At 42.5% G+C, this 24252-nt stretch overlaps 1 protein-coding gene and 1 long non-coding RNA gene across 13 annotated transcripts in view; one reads left to right on the forward strand and one right to left on the reverse strand.

The window, feature by feature from the left end:
- Hao2 (hydroxyacid oxidase 2) overlaps nucleotides 1-17418 on the reverse strand; it is a 32720-nt gene extending 15302 nt beyond the window's left edge. For 3 of the 7 annotated variants that reach the window (XM_006233024.5, XM_063282643.1, XM_006233022.5), the window contains exons 1-4: nucleotides 8897-9047; nucleotides 1162-1266; nucleotides 794-934; nucleotides 273-411 (exon numbers count right to left, since the gene is read on the reverse strand). In XM_006233024.5, the coding sequence (XP_006233086.1) occupies nucleotides 273-411; nucleotides 794-818 (164 nt within the window). In that variant the 5' untranslated portion in view covers nucleotides 819-934; nucleotides 1162-1266; nucleotides 8897-9047. 7 annotated transcript variants of the gene reach the window in all.
- Nucleotides 1-24252, forward strand: part of LOC120100894 (uncharacterized) — a 75164-nt gene that overhangs the window by 23357 nt on the left and 27555 nt on the right. The gene's annotated exons all lie outside the window — the stretch shown is intronic.

A 24252-nucleotide genomic window follows, 5' to 3' on the forward strand; every position in this document is an offset into this window, starting at 1 on the left:
CCACCCCACACGACCATTGGTCCTGTTCTGTCTTCCCAGCAATGAAGTTGCTGGGATATAGAGAGCTGATCACTCACTTGTCCTAGATCTAAGATAGATTATATATAACATTTCTCCTCAGCTCCCTATCCCTCAGCCCCACCCTATGATAAGACACAGAAGCCTGCCATCTCCCTGTCTATACTGTATTCACTAAAGGTGGAACTTTTCTCATCTCAGGAGCTTCCAACCAATCCATCCTAGAATGACAATGGAGAGGGTAAAGAGCAGACCTTTTAAATGCTGCTATGTTCTCACTGTAGGTGATGCCGTCGTCAGCTTCTCCTTCAATAAAGTCCCAGGAGGTCTTAGACAGCTGCTTTTGCGCATGTGCCTTAAAGTCTGCCAAACACACCAAAGGCATTTCTGGGCCTTCAAGACAGAAAAACAAAACAAACCCAGTGAAAACACTTTGGGCATACAGGGGTGGGGGCCGCGTGTGAAGCCACATCTGTTTGTTGGTGTGCTTTAACTCAGTGCACTTCTGCTGACCCCCAAACTAGAAGACTTTCTTCCTTTCAAAGCCACTCCCCATACCTGATCGTTTGGTCTTCTAAATGTCTACCATGGCTTCTTCCTACATTCCGCACACATTGCTCTAGACAGTAAAGGCTGTGCTGTACCGTAAGGGATTACAACTGAAGGGTTTTTTGCCTCTTCATCTCTTTCTGGGTGGTGAGACCTTCATAAAATGGAAGTCTCATTGCATATCTAGTGCCCATATCATTTCACTCACCTCTTTCCAGGACCTTACCTCCTAAGCGCCTACTCAGTGTCATGTCTCAATGGGTTTCCTTTCACTGTGAGATGGCATTCGTACCACTGTGTGAAGTCAGGTCTGCTCTGATATCAGTGAGAGTTCGCAGGATCTCTAAGATATCTGAATTGCTCAAGGCTATGGACAGCATGGTGAAAGCAGCTGATTATTTTGGGTTGCCCCTTGGCTGGGTGATTGGACATGTTGCCAAAATGTCACTGCCTTCTTCTGCCTTTTGTTATTTCTGCCAAGAGCATATTTTGTTCCCGTTTATTTCTGTCAATGATATGAACCCTGCATCTAGTGCATGGGACTTCTGATACAAGTACCCAAAGGGACTGAAGAGAGCCTAGTTTAGGGCTTACCAGTAATTTCTTCAATAGGAACGAGAACAGTGAGATTAACAGCTGCAAAGATGCTGTAGACACTGGGGTTGGTCACAGCATTCAGGGCTCTTACACAAGAAGATTCTGAAAGGAAAGGATGGAAAATGCAAGCTTTAAATACCTAGCCAACTCTAGTGCAGGAGATAATTGGGTAAAAATTACCTTGAGCCTAAAACTAGAAACCAAAGAGCATTTAAGTTACTGGCTGAGGGAAAGATACATGTACCAGAAACTCACTCTTCAACAGGAAATGGCAAAAGACCCAAGATCCAGACAAAAATGGGGGTGCTGAATATTTTGGCTGGGGTAGAGATGAAGCAGAACTGGTCTGAGGGTAACTGGAACTAGGCCCAGAGAAACCCAACAGAGAAGCTACGGGGCTAAACAAGAGTTCTGTTGAAAAAAAGTCCCTGTGACGTGGGCACTTTCCATGGAAGCTAGGAAGAGGCATTTGACTACATCTACAGAGCTTTGCACGGGCAACCTTGTCAGTCAGTGGGCAGGACACTGTCCGAATGCTGAGCTATTCTGACAAAGTGCCACCCCTACCTACCTTACTCCTGGATGCATTAATACACCATAGGCAAATGAATTACTTATTTTACATCCAACTACCTTGCAATTCCTCATTCACAGTTCTGTGTGCATAGAAAAGTTAGTACAGCAGTTTGGAGAGTGATGTTGCTTTCAAGGTTGGGACTTGGCTTATAGGTAGAAACTTACTCCACAGCAGGGCCTGATAAGAATGATTTAGTTTAACTGAACTGTTCTGTTTGCTTATTTTAACAATGTGATTTATACTAAACATCTGCTTTCCTTCTAGGAGCCTAGGACTTTGTTACAGAGAGGGGTCATACAAACATCCCCCAACACGAGTTGGTAGGCATATAGCCTCTAACATGTCTCATCTTGGCACTAGAGAATTCAACACATCTCTTGGAAGCTTATACTTGTTTTTCCTCAGACCTTTCCCTATCCTAACTTTTCTTTGCATTTTATCACTGAAATAGCTTATTGCCTCACTGATGTGTTGAGTTTGGTGGGTTCCCTTACTGAACACACTGATTCCACAGCTGTATCCCTGGCCTTGGGATGATAAAAAACTAAATTAGTATGCAGACGTGTTGATGTCTTCAATTTAGCATTCCCCTGTGTGCCGGGTTTATGCTTTTGAGGAAGGGTAAAATTTCATCAGATTTCAGTTACTGCCTTCCTACACATTAAATGCCCGTGGTAATGTTCTTGTGAATTGGTCTAGCGTAGAAACTGTACAGAACTGGAATCTAATTCATGAGAAGCAACTCAGCACTACCCGTCCATTACCTGTGATTATGGAATTTGAAATGTTTGACAATTAAGTGTTAATCTCAGCATCTTTAGATGTAACTGAAGCTATCTCACTTTCACTGTCTCTTCTCTTCTTTCCATTAGTAGCTGTCAACTTCTCTGTCAAATAGACAGAGACATTAGCTAATGGACTGTTAATCTCTCTTTTTTTTTGATTCAGAGGGAATGGGGTTCAGAAAATAGGAAATTTGTGGATTATTGGATAATAAGTTAGTGTAGGCAATGACTTGGGAACTATATCTCTTGTTAGCCTCCAAAGATATATGCTCTCCTCCAATTCAACAGTAAGGAGCAAAGTTGTCACAGTAGAAATTTAAAATATAAATATTATGTAAGTTTTATATATATTATGTATATATATTAATTTTGATCAGTGATTTAAATTGCATGTTAAATTACATTTAAGAAAAGGTTGGAAGCATAAAGATACAATTGTCCAATTTTCTTTCTATGACGTAAGCAAAGGTCAATAGAGTACTGAGTTCATTGTTCTTACTAAAGGAACAATGTAAAAGTTACAGTTGAAGAGAATCACACTTCACTTTTCAAAGCTTTTCCTGAAGTTGAGAAGGAACTTGGTGCAATATTTTTTTTATTAACTTGAGTTTTTCTTATATACATTTCGAGTGTTATTCCCTTTCCCGGTTTCTGAGCAAACATTCCCCTCCCCCCTCCCCTTCCTTATGGGTGTTCCCCTCCCAACCCTCCCCCCATTGCCGCCCTCCCCCCAACAGTCTAGTTCACTGGGGGTTCAGTCTTAGCAGGACCCAGGGCTTCTCCTTCCACTGGTGCTCTTACTAGGATATTCATTGCTACCTATGAGGTCAGAGTCCAGGGTCAGTCCATGTATAGTCTTTAGGTAGTGGCTTAGTCCCTGGAAGCTCTGGTTGCTTAGCATTGTTGTACATATGGGGTCTCGAGCCCCTTCAAGATCTTCCAGTTCTTTCTCTGATTCCTTCAACGGGGGTCCTATTCTCAGTTCAGTGGTTTGCTGCTGGCATTCGCCTCTGTATTTGCTGTATTCTGGCTGTGGCTCTCAGGAGCGATCTACATCCGGCTCCTGTCTGTCTGCACTTCTTTGCTTCATGCAGTATTTTTGTATATTGCAATCTGCTTCATAACAGTGTTGAAACCAGAAACTGAAGGGAAGATTTGAGTCATCCAACCGTTTCTTGTGGGACTATTTCCTTGGTCTCATTCATGTGTTCTACGTCTGTTCTTTTTTGACTCTGATTGTCCTGAGAAACAGGCTGGGCACAAGGAAAGCATTTTACACGCAGGCCAGACTTTGTTTCTGGAGCCTTATCTCCTTGAGTGTCTTCAAACTCGTTCTTTCAGGGTTGAACATGAAGAGAAACATTTCAGAAAAGACAAATGAAACCCCAAGAGCAAGGATGCTCTCAGGTATCTGCTGCTATGCTCTGATGGTCCAACACTGATCCTTGACCAAAGACCCAAACTGGAGCTAGCTCCCCTGGTGAGGAAGACCTTGTTTTGTTCTGGGTGATGATTTGAACTGAGCCCACTATCCTAGACAAAGCATTGTTTTCTTTGAGGATTTTATAGCATACATTGTGCTGTTACCTAAGAAACTGTGGGGTATCAGAGTTTGCATTTGGTTCAAAGACCCTAGGGTCCTCTGTAGGGCACAAGGAGAGAATTACAGAGCACACTGGGAGACACAAAGGGAATCAGTTTGCCTCACTGAAGGCTTCTTTGGTAATTCAGGATATGTCATTTCAAGATCCTTTGGCCTACTCTCTTGGAATTTAGGCCAAGGTTTGTAAAGTCAAAGATAAGATCAAGGACCACATCCTGAAGCCAAGTTTGGGAGATTATGGGATCCAAGGTTAGCTGAAATGGATTCTGGGAAGACAATTCCAGCCTCAAAGATAGATGTTGCAAAAGTCAGGATAACCTTCATAGCCTTTATCCACAGCAATTTATCTTGAGTATTCTTAATCTTAATGTTAAATAAATATTTGAAAAGCACAATTAAATTTTTGGCTGAATTCTTGAGGGAAAGAGTACAGCAGGATGAGACTCTGCATGCTTTCAGGACAAGGGGTCTCAGACAGCGGGCTTGATCACTTAGGTACCTTAGGCAAAGAGTGTCAATCATGGGGATAGTCCCAGGAAAACAATAACAGGGGAGGTAACTAACAGGAAAAAGATTTGAATCAGAGTAATACCATGAAAGGAGTGCTGCAGCAAAAGGTACTTTGAGAAACATTAGAGTAAAGGAACAGAAGCCCCTTGTGGCCTAACAGGCATCAGTTTAGTCAGAGGCTACAAGGATTGATCAGCCTAGAAGCAATTCTGGTCGGATCTTTGGTCCATCATATTAAAAGCACAGGACCCTTTCAGGCTGTGATGCTCATTCATTGATTTCATGATGAGGAAATAAGCTCTTTTCTTTTGTTCAGTAACCCTCAAACTCTCACTAGCTGTTCCCCTTCCCTGTTAATGTTTCTTCCTTTCTTGTCCTGTGCCCTGTGCTGCCATGGGTAGTGTGCTATTTGTGTTTTTCTGAACTCTATCTACACTGGTCCAAGGGACAGATTCATGCTTGTGTTCTACTCTAGGGACTTGTGTATCCCAGGTCCAGAACATGCTCATCCCAGAGACCATAAGCATCTTGTCATTCCTTATTTTTCTTTTACTCTGTGGTGTCAACAATTAAGATTACTGTTCTTGGGGTTGGGGATTTAGCTCAGTGGTAGAGCGCTTGCCAACCAAGCACAAGGCCCTGGGATCAGTCCTCAGCTAAAAAAAAAAAAGGTTACTATTCTCCATAAATAACATTCACGAGAACTTAAATTATGTATAATATATTTTTTATAGTTTCCAATGTTGAACGATTAGTACCAACACACCAACATTGTTCTGTAGCCTTTTGTATCCTGAGTGTCCCAAGTTTCAGAAGCTTCGCTAATCAAGGGAGTGCTTTCTGTCACTTAGAATCCAATCACTATTTCACTATCATTTTATCTTTGGGAACAATATGTTCTGAGCTCTGAAGAAATAACTCCCAGGTAGAGTGTTGATGCTCAGCTATGCTGTTAATTGTTTGCTTTGTATGGGAGTTGGAGACAGTTGGGGGAATGCTAGAAAAGACAGCAATAGAGAGTTTAGAAAGATTGAGGGGTTTCCTGATTCGGTTAAGCAATGGAATGATTTAATTGTGTATATTTGAAAGCAGCACAATTGATCCTTCTAAATAATAGTAATAGTAATTGATGATGATGGTGATGGTGATGGTGATGATGATGATGATGATGATGATGATGATGATGGTGATGATGATGATGATGATGAATGCCACACTGTAACCATCTGTCTAGTGTGTCATGATACTGAGCACACTGTGTGTGGCTTATATATACTAATATATTAACTCTCATTGTCATCCCCAAATGAAATTATTGCTCTCCTCCATTTCAAAAGTGAAAGATTAAGACATTTCATACAAAAATCACACATCTAGTTGTGTTTTCTTAATTTCAGTTGCCTGGCTGTAAATCACTATGAAAGGAAGAAATCATCTGTTGCCAAGAGTTGTTTACGGTACAAAAGAGTTGGCACCTTAGAGTGAAGTCCAAGCGAATCTTGTTTTTAGACCTCATGTTCCTGCCCAGGGCATCCCATTATACACACAAGAATATTCCACTACCATAGCTGTACCACTTCCTGCTCCCCTAGACTATTAACATTTCCCAGTTGTTAAAGACAGATGGGTTTATAGGGCTAATCTGGCCAATTGGCTGGGTGTGGTCCCACCATACTAGTTTGCTAGAAGATGTAAGACATTCTTTTTTTTGCTGCTATAGCCAGCCAGGTGCTCCATCTTCCAAAATCCACATCTATGAGATAAAAGCAACTTGGATTTCCAAATCTGTCTTTGTAAATGGGCAGCCTTGTAGGTCTGTTGATTTTAAATGAAAAAAAAATGTGTATTTGTACATACATATTTTTATATTAACTCACTGATGTTGTAGGGTGTATTTTTACAATAGTGACTAGCTTTAATTAGATATCTAGGCACTGTCCTAAACAATGCAGGTTAAGTAAAAAGCTCATTTTTCAGGCTCAGCTTTCAAGACACAGTAAAAGTTGAAGATAGGATTCAGTATTTCATTCTCAGTTTACTGGTATAATTTAGAGATTTACATGACTGTTTTCCTAGGGAGAGCTACTGGAAATATGGAAAAAAATTCCCATTTCTTCTCAAAGGGGATCTCAGATGATTCCCAATATCATTTGTATAAGTTCCAGTTGTTACTAAGTTATAAAATCACAGCATCACTCTCAAGCCCAGGGTTCCTGTAAGAACTAAAAAATTCTGTAAAATTTACAATGACGGAGTGGTTCCAAGTAGAGGATTTAGGCGATGTGCATTGTGGGAGCTGTAGAAGAACAGAAAACATCCTTTTCTTTTGTTCTGTTTCCTCATTCATCCATTCCATTCAAGTATTGGCTATCTATATGCCAATACCACCCAGCCTTGGTTTCTCCTCTTCTCAGTCCTTTCCAGATTTGTGTGGAAACTGAACACAACCACAAGAAGTCCTTCTACTGAAGAGAACTCACACCTGCTTCCAAAGAACAGAGTACCTCCAAATAAATGTTCTCATTATTTGAAAAAAATTAACTATACGACTGATAGAGAGCTTATATCCAAAATATACAAAGAACTCAAGTTCGACTGCAGGGAGACAAATAACCCTATTAAAAAATGGGGTTCAGAGCTAAACAAAGAATTCACAGCTGAGGAATGCCGAATGGCTGAGAAACACCTAAAGAAATGTTCAACATCTTTAGTCATAAGGGAAATGCAAATCAAAACAACCCTGAGATTTTACCTCACACCAGTCAGAATGGCTAAGATCAAAAACTCCAGTGACAGCAGATGATGGCGAGTATGTGGAGAAAGAGGAGCACTCCTCCATTGTTCGTGGGATTGCAGACTGCTACAACCATTCTGGAAATAAGTCTGGAGGTTCCTCAGAAAATTGGACCTGAGGACCCAGCATATAGCCAAAAGATGCCCCAACATATAACAAAGACACATGCTCCATTATGTTCATAGCAGCCTTATTTAAAATAGCCATAAGCTGGAAAGAACCCAGATGCCCTTCAACAGAGGAATGGATTTAAAAATTGTGGTACATCTACACAATGGAGTACTACTCAGCCATCAAAAACAACGACTTTATGAAATTCATAGGCAAATGGATGGAACTGGAAAATATCATCCTGAATGAGGTAACTCAATCACAGAAAAACACACATGGTATGCACTCATTGATAAGTGGATGTTAGCCCAAATGCTCCAATTACCCTAGATTCACAGAACACATGAAACTCAAGAAGGATGACCAAAATGCAGATGCTTCACTCCTTCTTTAAAAGGGGAATAAGAATACCCTTGGGAGGTGATAGGGAGGCAAAGTTTAGAACAGAGACTGAAGGAACACCCATTCAGAGCCTGCCCCACATGTGACCCATACATATACAGCTACCAAACTAGATAAGATAGATGAAGCAAAGAAGTGCAAGAACCGGATGTAGATCTCTCCTGAGAGGCACAGCCAGAATACGGCAAATATTGGACCCCCGTTGAAGGAATCAGAGAAAGGACTGAAAGAGCTGAAGGGGCTTGAGACCTCATATGTACAACAATGCCAAGCAACCAGAGCTTCCAGGTACTAAGCCACTACCCAAAGACTATACATGGACTGACCCTGGACTCTGACCTCATAGGTAGCAATGAATATCCTAGTAAGAGCACCAGTGGAAGGGGAAGCCCTGGGTCCTGCCAAGGCAGGACTGCCAGTGAATGAGATTTTTGGGGAGAGGGCAGTAATTGGGGGAGGATGGGGAGGGGAACACCAATATAGAAGGGGAAGGGCAGGGGTTGGGGGATGTTGGCCTGGAAACCCGGAAAGGGAATAACATTTGAAATGTAAATAAGAAATACCCAATTTAATAAAGATGGAAAAAAAGAAATTCAAAAAAGTGGTAGACAGCATTCTTAGTATAGCCAATGCTCCATATAACAAGCACATTTAAGGGCAGGAACCTTTTTAAAGAACATATTTTGGCTAATTTTCGCCTATGGATGCACACACCTTCTGCCATTTCCAGGTTTAAATTCACTACACTGAACCTTTTCTGCCTGCAGACTTTGATACTACAGCTTCCTTGGGTAGTGCCTGAATGTCCCGTTTCCCCCTCTCCTGCACCCCGTCCACCTATTTCCATGTAACTTTCTTTGCCAAGCTCTCATTATGCCTACCCCAACCTCACCTACTATTTCATCTTCTCCCCCAAGTTCCAAGCATATAGAAGATACCCCAAGACAAACCTGACTCTAAGGTCTTCCAATGACCAGTAATAGCTGTAGGTAGAGGCAGCAATGCAAAGCCCGCTACAGTGGTTCATTGCCCAGCTCTGAGGTAAAATATATTCAAGGATAAACACTAACCTTTTGGTTAACCAGTTATCAGGGAAGTAATAAATAACCAGTCCAGATTGAAGTTAGCCTTGACATAAGCTTGAATGACTTTGTAATGTTTGTTCCCCAAACTCGTTGTTTAAAAGATACAAAAAAAATCCCGAGATTTGCCCTGATTAAAGTTCAAAATATAAAGTAGTTGTTTATTAGCTTTTCAGCCGCCTGTTCATAAGAATGGTTAACGGAAAGATATGAGTGATTTCAGGTGGAGAGTTAAAAAATATCCTGCAGTGGAAAAAGGAGCCTTTGCCCAGAGTGTGGTAACCGGAGAAAGCAGATTAGAGCTTGAAAGCCATGGGCAGGAAGATAGTGAGGATCCAGGACAGGGCTGCAGAAGAATGGTGTGGTGCCCTACATACTGAAATAGACGACCAAATTAACGCAGGAGACAAACATTTATGTCTCTGAGGACAACATGATTCAGTTAAATAGGATGACTGCAAGATGAAATGAAACTGTATTTGGGGGTGCAGGGGGGGAACTGATTCCCTCAGGACAGTCTTGTAGGGTTGATTCACTCAAGCTGACTAATTTATTAATTGTCAGACCCCCTTCTCTTTTTCTACCCAGCTCTTATCAGAAGTTTTTGCGTTACAACAGCATGTAACTTTTTAAGTGGTTACAACACAGCAGACACATTCTAGAAGATATTTTGATTGCTTCCCAGACACATGGTTAGACATTTCCCCCATTTTTCAGAACAATGAATGGGGTTAATTAACCTGCTCAAAGCCATTACCACTGTGAAGGTTAATCTTGACTGTCAACTTGATGGGATTTAGGCTCACCTGGGCAATGCCTTTCTGGGTGTGTTTGGGTATGAGTATGGGTGTTTCTATAGTCTGAGTGAGCTGAACAGAATCTGGCCAGAATGTTGTGGGGCACCATCCCACAGGCTGTAACCCCAGACTTAGTTTAAAAAAAAGGAAAAAAAAGTTGATGTCGTGGTTCATGGGTGCAATTTAGTCATTCTGATGGCCAAGATAAGTAGATTGTCAGAAGTTCAAGGCTAGCCTAAATTACATGGTGAGATTGAGACTGTATGAACTACAGCGTAAAGCCCTGTTCAAACAAAGCAAAGCCAAGCAAAACAGTGCAAAACAGAACGAAACCAGACTGAACAAGCAAAACAGAAGAGAAATAGGAGAGCAGGAACATCCACCATTTTGTTTCCTGATCATGGATACGACGTGATCACCCTTTGCTGCCTATAGTGGACTATCCTGACTCCCTTTAAACAGAGAGCACAAATAAATTCTCTCTTCTTTAAATTGCATTCCTGGGGCACTTAGTCATAGTGATGAAAAAACAAGATGAACACTAACACTAATAAGCACCATTAAGATCTAAACCTAACTTGACCTTAATACTGCTGTGGGAAGAGTGCCAATTCAGGTGGAAGTCTACCGTTGACTGGATAGCCTTCTGGAGCTCAGCATGGAATGGCTGACTCCCTTCATTACCAGAGTTTCTCCTTCTCCGACCTTGTCTGGGGAATTCTAAGCTGCCACACTTGCCTTTGAAGAATGTCACATAGCCTTAATTAGTTTATAGAATCAATTTCCTTTCTTCTGACAGAACCTGTTCAGCCAGCTCCTGAGATTCCTGAGGTGCTTCCTCATGCTAATGAGGCATTCCCAGGACCCTAAGGTCTCCAGTCAATGATCTTTGCCCATCCTGCATGTCCCTGCCCTCAGACTCCCAAATTTTATAAGCCTTTAAGCACCCTAAGCAAGCTTGACCTGCCCACTGACTGTGGATCCTGGTGTGATATAGTCACCATCTGTCCTCACAGAGAATCTAAACCCTGGCTTGACACCACTGCCCTTGTGGATTGTATTGGCCATGAGCACAGGAAGACCCACTGACTGCCATTGCAGAACTTCAATATCTTCTAATGGTCGTGGGAGTGAGACCTGATCTTCTTCCAGAATCTGCAGTGCCAGTGAAGAAGAAGTTTTCCTTTCTGTTGCCCAAACTTTCCCTATTTTATCTGCTTGGAGTTGGGGTGGGGGTGGGGTGGGGGGCGGGAGGATGACCACTAGATGGCAATACTATCTCAAAAATGCTTTCAAAATCGCCTGCAGTTAATGTGGAAATTTCTTTGGCACAGTGGTTTTCACCCCTTTGTATTTAGCCCTGGAGTACACGTATACCTGTGGTCAACTCTAACAACAGCTGGACAGCATACAGTGTTTTAATTGACATTTTCCATTACACCATGAAGTAGATGAGGCTTTAGTTTCTATCTATGTTACTTAATTTTATTTGTTTGTTTGAGACAGGGTTTCTCTGTGTATCCTTGGCTATCCTGGAACTAACTTTGTATACCAGGCTGGCCTCAAACTCACAGAGACCCACCTTCTTCTGCCTCCTGAGTGCTGGAATTAAAGGCATGCACCACCACTGCCATACTTATTAACCACTGCACATCGCTTATGTCTTCACATCTCTCAAACCACCATGAGAAGTGTCCAGTTTTCTGTTGGCTATGGGGAGGAAAGTGTTTGTTCTAGTATACTGAGTCATAATCTATTGTTGAGGGAAGCTAAGGTAGGAGCCTGGAGGCCAGAACTGAAGCAGAAACTGAGGAGAAGTGCTCTTATTGGCTTGCTCCTCGTGGCTTCCTCAGACTGTTTTATTTTTGTTATTTTTTTGCATAGCACAGGACCACCAGTCCTGGGTGACTACCAGTAGGTTGAGTCTTCCTACCTCAGTCATTAAGAAAATGTCCACAGAGTCTTGCCTAGAGACCAGCATGATGGAGACATTTTCTCAACTGAAGTTCTCTCTTTTTAAATGACTCTAGCTTGTATCCAGTTGAAGAAAATCTCACCAGCACAAGAAGCAATGAGTTGATATAGGTGAGCGCTAGTAGCAGAGAAGAGAAAGATCTCATAGGAGACTCAAATTTGAGCTATGTATCATCCTAGATCCTTTTTGAATTGGGTTGTTGAGCTGAGCTAAGGAAGATCCCTCTTCATAGATGGAACGTTTTATATAAGTATCCAATACCCTCACCTAAGGGAGTTACTCTCAATGGATAGGAGATATAAGATCACAGACAGGACCAGCTGAGATGAAAGTTGGACAGCATCTCTTCATTTTAGAGAATTGGTTCATTGTGAGACAGACCAGTCTCGGACTCCTCTGGGTTCTACCAAGCATCACCAGTAAGATTTTGAGAGAACTTGGGGTGCAACTGGGAAGTGGTACTTATCTTTCTTGGGTGGCCATTACTACCTTTTCTGCAATGTGCCTGCTTAGTTTTGGTGAGGAGAATGAGCTGCCATCCTAAGTAGTCATCATCCAGCCAGAAAGCAGGCAGTAGTTGCCCTCCATCAAATGCCTGAGTCCTGAGCAATTGAATTCTTCTGTTCTAGTCCTACGGTGAGTCTCACTTGAGATAGTTCTGCAGGTCAGGATGAACCCTAGACTTGGTTATGCATGACTGAAGACCATCAGACTGAAAGTCATGCTTGACATTTGAAGGTAATCAGCATAGTGTCACACTTCAGTTACTGAAATCATTCAAGGGTAGGGCTAAGTCATATCAAGAGAAGTTTGCATATGTCTGATCCCATTATAAGCTATGAACCTTCAGCAGTGGCTATGCTATTGGTAGGTCCAGAGGCATGGCATAGTTACAAGGACACATGGGAAGAAAACTTAAAGAGGGACTTTTGGGGGTCTTGGGTACAAGACAAATAGATTTACATCATTTGTCCTTATTTTGTGGAGTCAAAATTGTTCACCAGCTGCTGAATTCACTACCTACGTCAGATCAGACTGGAAACAAATGGAGTGTCCGGACATGGGATTGATCCTTCCTTGGATCACGGAGATAGCTGGATTCTAGAGATAGCACAGGACATCAATATTCCTATCATGAGTGTGGGTGCCTGTAGTGAGTAGTTTTAAAAGAGAACCACGCTAAATCCTGCTAGGCACTGGTGTCGGTGGTGCTGCTCGCCCCCATGGCCAGCCCCAAGTGGCCATCTTGCCCTGATTCCCGCTGCCAAGCCACTTTAGTCAAAAGTGCTTTATCACTGCTCAGATGATAGCTCTCTCCTCTCTGCTTGCTAAGCTGACAGAACCAGTCTTTTCTGAAATACCTGGAGATGCTTGCACTTCCCAGGCCACCCACCCCCTGTGGCTAGCCTGCAGAAAGCCAGCTACTGCTCACTCAGATCCCCTTAGCCCAGTAAAATGATAGCACTAGATACTTCTAATATACCAGCCAGATTTATAATGGGTAAATCTCCAACCCCTAAATGCCTGCACAAGAGCACAAAACTCAATTGATATAAATACAAGCTGCACACCTAGATTGGGAAAATGCACCCTCCGTTACTCTGTTGCCCACCTAAGACATCCCTAGCTACTTGTGGCTCCTCCAGGCCACATGGATCTGGTTCATCTTTTTCTCCCTCCATCTTCTTCTTTCTCTGTCTTCCATCTCATCTGACCTTGTTCTTCTCCCCTTCTCTTCCTGTTCTGTTTGGAAGATCCCGCCTCAATATCTTCGGTCAATGATTGGTTTCCTGTTGTCTTTAACAAATAACTCGAGGAAATTCTCCAACAGGTGCTCACAGCAAGGTACTATGGACCCACTAGCAAAAACCTATTGGTGTGAAAGCCATTGACATATTGGAGATAGTTTGTCTTTATTGAAAGGTTTATGATGATGGAGGCTCAAACTCAACTAAATGCAAATTAAGTGGCAAGAGCCAATGTCTAGAGTATGAGAAAAAATTCTTTTATTGAGAAGTAACAACTTACTTCATACCACCACCTCATACTGGGACTCCTGGACATAGGCACCAGATGACCTCACAGTTCTGAAATGAGGGGTGTGTAGAGGACATTGTGTTATTAGCAGAAAATGCTCCTGAAATGAGAGCTAGTACTGTTGGCAGGCAGACAGATACTCTGAGGTTCAGCACCTACGCTACAGCCTTGCTGAACTTACTGACTTTGTGCTTACCCAGAAGCAGACCTATGTCAGTTATAAAGTTGGCCACCCAAGTGGGGCTTCTCCCTTGAAGGCTTCTGGCTACTTTACCTGCCTACAGGAGAATCAGGGCTAAGGCGTTTTGTCCTGGGTTAACTTTAACCTGTCGACAGAAGCAGACAATGGTACATAGAAGTGTCTTCTTGGTGCTTGGCTGCATTCCCATCAAGTTGTATTGAATTTAGTGGACACTCTGAACCTTTGATTGAAAAATTTCTCTGGATTGTGAGTCCTACTGGATGATTCTATCTGTGGCTAGGGTTCTGACTAGGGTATCTGCCTAGTTCTGACTCAAACACCTCTCCAAGGTGACTGACATAATCTAGCTTCTTTCTCTGTCTTTGACTTTTTAATCTGCTTGGCCTCAGCCTAAATCTGGCAATCTGTTTTAGTCTTCTGGCTTATCATTCTTTAGCTTGTTCTGTCTTCACCTGTATCTAGCTTGTTCTCTCTTTAACCTCTCTCTGTAAAACTCGCTCAGTAAAACTGTCCCCTTCTCTTTCTTTTTTTCTCTAGTTCTACCTTAAGTAGCCTCTTTTTTTTTTTCTGTCTGTTCTAATGAGAGGTTGGAATATGCTATCTCTTACGCATTGTGCCAAATCTTCCTCTGATTCATCACTTTGTGTGCCTCTCAATTAGATGTCACTTTCAAACATGAGTGTCTTCTTCTTCTTCTTCTTCTTCTTCTTCTTCTTCTTCTTCTTCTTCTTCTTCTTCTTCTTCTTCTTCTTCTTCTTCATCTTTATTAACTTGGTCATTTCTTGTTTACACTTCGATTGTTATTCCCTTTCCTGGTTTCCGGGCCAACATCCCCCCCAACTCCTCCCCCTCCCCTTCTCGATGGGTGTTCCCCTCCCCATCCTCCCCTATTACTGCCCTCCCCGCAACAATCACGTTCACTGGGGGTTCAGTCTTGGCAGGAGCAAGGGCTTCCTTGTAAACGGGTATGTTTACAATGCCAAGCTCAGCTGAAAATTCAAGCAGCAGTCAGACCTTCTTGGACCAAAGCAGCAATGACCTCTAAGTATTTTACTGGTGCTCTTACTAGGCTATTCATTGCTACCTATGAGGTTGGAGCCCAGGGTCAGTCCATGTATGGTCTTTGGGTAGTGGCTTAGTCCCTGGAAGCTCTGGTTGCTTGGCATTGTTGTTCATATGGGGTCTCGAGCCCCTTCAAGCTCTTCCAGTCCTTTCTCTGATTCCTTCAACGGGGGTCCCGTTCTCAGTTCAGTGGTTTGCACAGCTGACTTCTAAGGCCTGAGGCTTGACACTCATAAGGGTGCACTAGAAATGATTTTTCAATTGTCCTCTGGAAATCACAGAGCCATTGTGCGCACGACCTCACTGCAACTGTGCTCATCTCACAGGACTGGTTCCCTCAGGATTTCATCAAGGATAGAAAAGTGACCCTGACAATTAAAGTGGTTGATGGAGTTCTATATCATGTGATGAAGCTGTTTGCTGTCTCCGATCCAGCAAATAAACTCCCATCCTGCTTGGGTGAGAAAGTCTAAAGTCAGTGGGCCACACACAAAAGAAGGTATCAGAGTAAAGAGGGATTTACTGAGAAGGGTACTGGGGAGGTAGAGGCACGGGGTATATAAAACTACTGAAACCCATTATATAAAGGTACAAAACTGCTAAGCAATAAAAATTATTAATTAATGTAACAAAAACATTATCCACATATAAAATTTAAAACTTATGTTCTGTGCTGAATACACAAACCTCTCCTCTTTCATTATTGCCCACTATATAGACTTATTATCTACATAAATAACTTTGTATGTATGTGTGTGTGCATACACATGTGATATATCTGTATATATGTTCTTTACAGATATATGTATTTTACACATATATAGAAATATATGTACATTGCACACATTATATATTACATATACACATATATGTGTATGTATGCACACATATGTACACACATATATGCGTGTATATATATACACACACATATATATATACATATATGTATATATAAAATGAGCTGCACAGAGATACTTAAGTGGGATCTAGAGTTGGAAGCTGTTGTTACTGAATTGGGCGGTAACACCAGTGGGGAGAATTTGCCACAAAGAGTAAGATGAGCCTGTCATTTGGAAAAGGAGTTTCCTACAATATAGAGATGTATGGGGGCAGAGTCAAGATGTTAGTGCTAGAGGGAATGGAGGGCATTAAACAAAGAAAGGAGATGGAATCACCTTTTAATAGCTCCATGGGTTTCAGTGTAAAGAAGAAAGCCAAGTGCACAGCAAGACCTCCAGGCGGCGCTCCAGACCAGGAAGAGGAAGTCGACTCCAGGCCGCTGGCAAGGAGGGCAAACTGAGACTGGAGAAACCGCTAACTGCTAACTGCGGTAGCAGCAGGTAGGCACCCTAGCTGGGCTACCAGAGCTGAGGCAGAGTAAGGCAGAGCAAACACGGAGGACTGACATTTGGGCTTCAAGTGGAATCTTCGTATCCGCTGATTTAATACATATAATCACATATAATTTTTTTTTACTTGTTCTTATTTTAATCGATGTTATGAACGGAATAAGAAAACCATTAAATCACACCAATTTCAAACAATTTACAAGGTGCTCTAGGAGACAGTCTGTGTGGACAGAGCCCAGCATTGCATTCAAATGCCACATGCACAGTTGCAGCATTTCAATAAAAGCTTTGGTAGGTCTTAGGAGTGGTATAGCTAGGAAAACGAAGCTCAAAGAACACAAGAAATTTGTTCAAAGTCATTCAGCTTGAAGGGAACAGATGCCAGTTTTAATCAAGATTCCAGCAAGATTTCAGGATTGAAAGCCATTGCCTTAAATGATTCTGAATAACCTGAAATACCTGTTTGGAACAACCCAGTAGATAAACGATTGGGAAATATGTAAATGAAACTGTCATTTTGTGTATCTTGTCTGATTTAACCCCTTGATTACATTAAATTTATGTGTTATCTAGTTCTCCCTCCCAGAAGTTTTAAATATCGGTTGCAGAGGGTCATTTTGAGCTATCAGATTGAACCATGGACTCAGCAGCTGCTGTCTCTGTAGCACTCTGCCGGACGGCTATTTATCAAATGTTAATGATGCCGGCCATGCACATGGCTTCTGCACTTGGACAGTGTTTACATCCTTGTTCAGTGGTGGAGAGCACGGACCCTCCTGGGTGAATTGATGCCGCCTTCCTGTGAGCTGCTAGCACAGGTGTCATCTATACTCCTCTCAGCGGCTATGGGAATTTTAGATTTAATAACTCAGCATGTAGACTGTTTCAGTCCCTAGTCCTGACTTGCTTACCTGTGCAGGCAGTCACCTTAGTCCCTGCATGCCCAGTCCTGGTTGAGTTGGCATTGCCGGCTGGCTAAATGACTGTTTTTGATTGCGTTATAAGCATCCCTCCCAAAGGCATGCATTTAAAATTCTGTGAAAACTTGAATTTCACTTAGATCAAGCACACCTCTCCTCTGAGAACTCTTCTGTGACACCTGTTCTTCCGGCCATGACAAAAGCTCAAAGGACCAAGAGAGAATTCTGCAAAATCTGTTGAAATGACTGCTAACAGCAAAAATTTCTCCAAATTCTATGAATAACTAACAGAAATAAGTTATCAATTGCTAGTTTGGCACATGGACCTTGCCCAGTTAATAATTTCATCAAATTGCTTTTTAGCTGACTTGTTTTCAGCAGATGGGGGTTGTGAATTTCCCCTTTCCTAACAACTCTCAGTCTTCCTGTCTCCTAAAAGCCCATCTTGTCAAAAGACTTCACAGAGACAAGGCCAAAAGCCTCAGGTGATGACCTTTTTTTTTTTTTTTTTTTTTTTTTTTTTTTTTTTTTTTTGCTATTGTTATTGTTTAAATTGTTTGGCCTTGTGGAAAAAACTTCAGTCAATGTCCACAGCTACCAAGATTCTTTGGCTATATAACTCTTGAAGAGTGACTCAGTTTTTCCTGTCCTACCTTCCTTCTCTTCTCTTCTCTTCTCTCCCCTCCCCTACCCTCCCCTCCTTTCCCCTCCTTTCCCCTCCCCTCCTTTCCCCTCCCCTCCCCTCCTCATCTCTCCTCTCTTATCTCTTTTCTTCCTTTCTGTTCTCCTTCCTTCCTTGCCTTCACTTTTCTTTCTTCTTCCCTTCCTTTCTTTCTTTCTTCCTTCCTTCCTTTCTTTCTTTCTTTCTTTCTTTCTTTCATTCTTTCTTTCTTTCTTCCTCTTTCTTCTTTATCCCTTTGCCTGTAATAGAATATATATGTATACATACAGATATACATACACATATACCTACATTTATGTGTCTGAACATATGTATTTGTATGTATACACATATATGTGTATATATGCATGTATAAACATATTTGGGAAGGATTTTATGAGGATTAACGGAATGACCTATGGTAGTGATGTGTACACGGGAACATTTTCATTCTGCACTTCGGTCTTCCCTGAGCGACCTTCACATTGTGCCATCTGCTCAGTAAGGCACAGCACACAGTTCCAGCCTTTCCTATGGCTTTGTTTCCCTCTCTTCCTCTAAGCCATACTGACCCAGGTGCTATTTCCCCACAGCTCAGTTCTGAGAACCAGCAGGATGAGTCAACATGGTGAGGTGGCAGTCAATCCATGTGGCCAACAGGGGCTGCTTTATGAGACATTGAGGCTTGCACATATAAAACTCACCTGGGGCCAACTTTCACTCTTAGCTAAAAACTCTGGGAAATCTGAGGGGGTATTTTATTTGTTTGTTTTAGTTCTTGTGTTCTTTTCTACCTTCTTTCCTATAATCATGTGCTTAGAAAAACCAATTCTATTACTTTGTTGAAAGATCTGGCATCTTGTTCTGTTTTGTTTGGCCAGTGCTTGGTTTGAGATGAGCATGGTACTCAGTTCCAGTCGATGTGTATGAGGGATGTTTTATGGACAGCTCCTAATAAGGAGTTTGTCCTTCTCAGACACAGCCACTGCTGGAGACTGCCATGTTTGTGAATAACAGTTATACTTGGGACTAGATGTGAGGAAGGCTACCAAGTATATAAGACAAGATGCTAAAAAGGCCAGACGGCAGAGAGGAAGGATAGACCCTGAGTCCTGGCACACTATCACGGAGTAGTCCTGGAAATACCGTATTGGGATACCTTGACTTGGGTCATCCCATCAGATATAACAATAGCTAGATGGGGTTATCAAAGAAAGGGAAACCAGACACGGCAGATTATTGCTGGCAGTGAGCACGCTTTCTTGTAAAGAGTATGTAGGAAACGCGGTCACACTTTATCAGTGAGACTTATTGCTAGGGGCATGAGGACCACTGGTAACTGTCGTCCCCCTACCCCAATAATCTGGCACTGCCTTGGCCTCCTGGGCTACCCTTGCCCATCATCACCACTCCAGTTCTTTAATTAACCTCCAGAGGTAGTGACTGAGGTCACTGTGAATAAAGATCACAGAGAACAGGAGTCCCGTGCATAGCGTCGAGAATGCAGAACACTGGGGCTCCCGTGAGTCTTCCGATGCCGCTGCTGTACCTTCAGTGACTGGAAGAAGGATGTGGTGCTCAGAAAGGCAAGCACTGTAAGAAAGATCCTCATTATCTCAAAAGCAGATGCTACTCAAGGAGGAGGGCTTGTGTTGGGTCCTTCCCACAGGAATGGGAGTGTGAGCCCAAGAGCCAGTCTAGCTGTTTGAATTCTGCCTTCAACTCTTCCTGAGTATACGGTCTTGGGTAAATGAGTGAACCTCTCAGTGCTTTGTTTTCCTCATCTGTAGAATGGGTTCAATAATACCAATCACCATAAATGGTCACTATGAAGATTAAACAAACAAATAAATGATTATGGAAGCTTCAGGGACTGAGTTGTAAATCAGTCAAGGCTATTGTTCTAGGAAGCTGAAAATTTAGGGTAATTATTCTGTAGCATCAGAAAGAACAGGTAACGGAGAATAGAGCCATCCAAACACTGAAGCCTGCCTGCTTTGCTTGATTTATTCCTTCCTTCCATCCTTTCTAGTCTTTAATTCTTTTCCTCATAATGAAAATAGATGTTTTTCACACATACTATGTCCTGATTATGGTTTTCACGCCCTCTACTCCTCCCAGTTCCTCTCCACTCCCCCCACCCCTATTCAGATCCACTCCCTTTCTGTCTCTCCTAAGAATAGGCTTATAGGAGCTAACAATACCATAAGATTAAACAAAAACTGTCACATCAGAGTTGAACAGGACAAACAGAAGGAAGAGAACCCAAGAGCAAGTACAAGAATCAGAGACCGACTCCTTCAGACACTCAGTAATCACATGAAAGCCCACCAGGAAGCCATTACCTCAGCACAGAAGCAGAAGACCTGTGCAGGCCCAGCGGGCACTGCACCTCTGCTTCGGTCTCCGTGAGTTCATAGGAGCTCTTACTCGTTCTCTTGGTGGCTCCTTCCCTGCTGGCTCAGATTCTCTTTATGCCTCCACTTCCACAGGGTTCTCTGAGCACCAAGGGGAGGGATTTGGTGGAGACATCCCACTCAGGGCTTAGCATCCTAAGGCCTCTTGCTCTCTGCATAATGCTTAATTTTACCTTTCAAAGATTTTTTTCGATGATAAGTGATGTCAATAATCATGGCCATTCTTCCCATTAAACCAGGCATTTGTTTCTACTTTTATAGTTCAAAATCACGGCTAACCCTGGGATTTAAGACTCTGCTCTCTTGCTAGATGTTAGCAGCATCCATGCTAGGGTACCGGGTACTTGTTGCACTTACTTGCAGACCTACTGTGACTTGGCTATCAGCTCGCTGGCTATTCTTTCTTAGCCTCCCTTGGTCATTCCATTGTTATCATCTTGATTTCAAAATAACAGTGTCCCTGTACCATTCCCCATCTAAGGCCATGGGAATTAATTCCTTGTTTCCGGTTTCTCAGGCCACTTAGCCCAGCTTTGCCATCACACCTAGTCAGAACAAGAGGGTCCTGCGACTGACTGTCCCACCAGACATGCCCTCTAATGGGAGGGCACTGTTCACCTGTCGTTTCTTACCTGGCCACTGTGACAGAACGTGTAGGAGGAATGAGCCATCATACCCTGACTGACAGCCCAGAATGGTCCACCGACGTGCAACAGCTGCATCTCCAGATTGATGCTGACAGAGAGCATTACCTGGCCAGCCAATCAGATGGTGCCAGCAACAAGGGGCGAGATGTCATGGATCAATGGGGCATGGATGGAGGGTACTCCACAGTTCTGCAGTAAATGAGTCTGCTTCTGCTTCTCACCTGACTCTCAAAGTCTGTGTTGTTAACTCCATGCCTTCTTACCCCCTACCGCAAAGGACCATCCAGAGGGCCTGAGGACTAGGCCAACAAAACTGCGATCAGGTAGGGTATGCCTAACCTATGCCAAAACAGTGACATCATATAAGGGCTGTATTACACCTTCCCTCCTTACATTTTTGTCTATAACTCATTTTGTTGCTGTATGTCTGTCCTACTCTGTCTTGTATGTGGATTTTATATGACTTGTGACTTCACTTCCCAATACTTCTCCAGAACACCCGCACAGTTGCTTTTAGCAAAAGAGTTGAATAAACAGATGATGGTTGATTTAAAGAGCCATTCCTACCTTGGGAATCCCACCTTGAATGCTTTATTTTGAAAAAAATAGTGAAAGGTACTGAGGGGAAGTGACTGAATCACACTGGTCTCCTTTCCAGAGGCAGAGATGTGAGGACAAAGAGAGACCAGAAGGCACACATATGGCTTCTCTTCCCGTGTCTGCTTCCATGTTAAGGAAAATAACCCTGCATTTCCCTGCATTTATTTCTTTTTGTTTATTATGACAAACAAGGCTAGGATGGGTCAGGGTGTCAAAGAGCAAGTGAGTAAGGGGATTGTATTGGGTCCTGGAGAGCGTGTGGAGGGAGCAAACTGCTACGTGCCTTTCTTTCTTTTTTTTATTTTTTAAAAATAACCAAATCTGATCGAAATCCTTACTTCCTACTTTCTTCCCAGGGGTTATCTACGAGGCCATCCTAGTTTTTGCCTGTTGGAATTCTGCAGGGAGGGACACTTTCTAAAATCTCTTTTAAAAAGCTGATACTATGTCCACAGTTCCACATGAAAACAGACTTCAAGACCACCAAACCCGTATGGGCCCCCGAGCTGCTCGGAGCCTTGATGAATGGACAGGACCACATTATAAGGGTCTCTGGAGGATAGGGCAAGAGTTACCAACTGTCTTCCTGAAATATACCAGCAAGAATGTGAGCCTTAATTAACGAAGCCCAAGGTTGATTTTTCTTGCTGCCTTTTTCTCTGAAAGACAAATAATAAGAAATGAATGAGGTTGGAGGCAAATGAGAACCATATTGGGAAAGTGAAACATAGTCAAACTTTTGGCTGAGCTGGTTGCAAAGAGCTAAAGTTCTTTAATCATCTCATTGGAGATGTAGCCAAAAAAAATGCAATTTGAAACACACATACACACTCACACACAAACACTCTCTCATATACACATACACACATGCGCACATGCACACATATGCGCTCTCTCTCTCTCTCTCTCTCTCTCTCTCTCTCTCTCTCTCTCTCTCTCTCTTCCATACCCTCATTCTTTTTAACTGCAGGTGAATCAGGATGGTAAGATGGTGGAGACAGGATCTGATGGGAACCATACCTGCTCTCCACCTACCTTATAAAAAGTCTTGGCAATCACATTGGGGAATCCATCTATTGGTTCTTATAACATAATGTGTACTGTAGAATGTTCATTGACCCCAATACGCCCCTGTGCAGATGAACTTGGTCATGGGTTGGGCACATGCTAAAATGGTAACACACAGAGGATCTAAATTTTCTGAAGAGATGTGTTTCTAGAAGAAGATGAATCTGTCTGAGAATAAAGTACACTACATCTGAAAGCGGGCAAGGCCAACTGTAATAGGATTCAGATAAGTCTTTATTAGAAATAAGATAGCCTGTTATTAGTGAGCAAATTGATAAAACACAGGGGAGTTTTTCTGATACTTGAGTTGGCCAGGTCGGCTGCATACAAAGGCCCCTGCACTTCATAGCACCTTCCATTTGAGAATTTAAAAGGTGTTAATGTCTTTGAAAATAAAGAGACAGAAGACACATCTGTCTCGGTTTACGGCAGTAGAAGCATGTGACGGGAACTGTTCTAATAAAGCCCCACTTAAATTGATAGTAAATGAATACAACATACTGTGAGAATATTTTCATGAAGCTTATAATATTTCCTCTTTTTTTTTCTTTTGAAAAGGGAATGACTTAGCTTTCTGGTTCCCTTGTTTCCTTATTTATTGTTCTCCAGGGAAGGCTGGAGTTTCTTAGCTTCTGAATCTTCTGGGCATGCTCAGCTCAGATTCGCCTCTTGGGGAGTGAGTTGCTCACAAAAAGGAGTCCTCTTGATCTCCCAGGGAAGGTTACTTCCCACTGTCAGAGTCGAGAGTTGGCAGGCTCACTTGAGTGTCAGAGAGTTGGCAGGCTCACTTGAGTGTCAGATGTCTATAGCTTCCAGTCTGACTTCTGGAAGAAGCACAGGTTATTCCCAACCCCATGTGCCAATTACTGCTTTTGTTAATTCATACAGAACAGAGAGCTGGGAGCTTTTACTGGCTGTTCCCAGATGCCCTCTACATAGTTTAAATGGCAAGATACTGAATGGAGAACTTATTAAACTGTCTTGACCGTGGCTCTCTTTCTTTAGGTGTTTTAACTTAGGGGATCTCGTGCATGTTATTATGGCTGTTCTTATCGGGCATAAGGAATCCAGAGTCACCATCAGAGAGTTAGGCCTCCAGCCATGTCTATGTGAGATTGTATGAATTATGTTTATGTTTATTGATATTGGAAAGCTCACCTTAACTGTGGGCAGTGCCGGGGCTGTGTAGTGGTGAGAGCAAGCTGAGAAAGAGCCACCACTCATTCATTGCTGTCTGCTCCCTCACAGAGGATACAATATGACCATCCCTCACGATGACGGATTGTAACCTTGAACTATGAGCTTAAATAAACCATCCCCTCCTGAATTCGATTCTTTTGGAGTATTTCATCACAGCAACATGAAAAGAAACTAAGACATATGTTCTTGTGGTGACATGCTTTCATAGTTCCGGCCCCCCAACCCCCCAAAAAAGACCTGAGCCAATTGATCATGGAGGAAATTCTCAAAACTATGAGACAAAATACTT

The sequence above is a fragment of the Rattus norvegicus genome, chromosome 2 (genome assembly GCF_036323735.1).
Source record: "Rattus norvegicus strain BN/NHsdMcwi chromosome 2, GRCr8, whole genome shotgun sequence".
Lineage (NCBI taxonomy): Eukaryota > Metazoa > Chordata > Mammalia > Rodentia > Muridae > Rattus > Rattus norvegicus.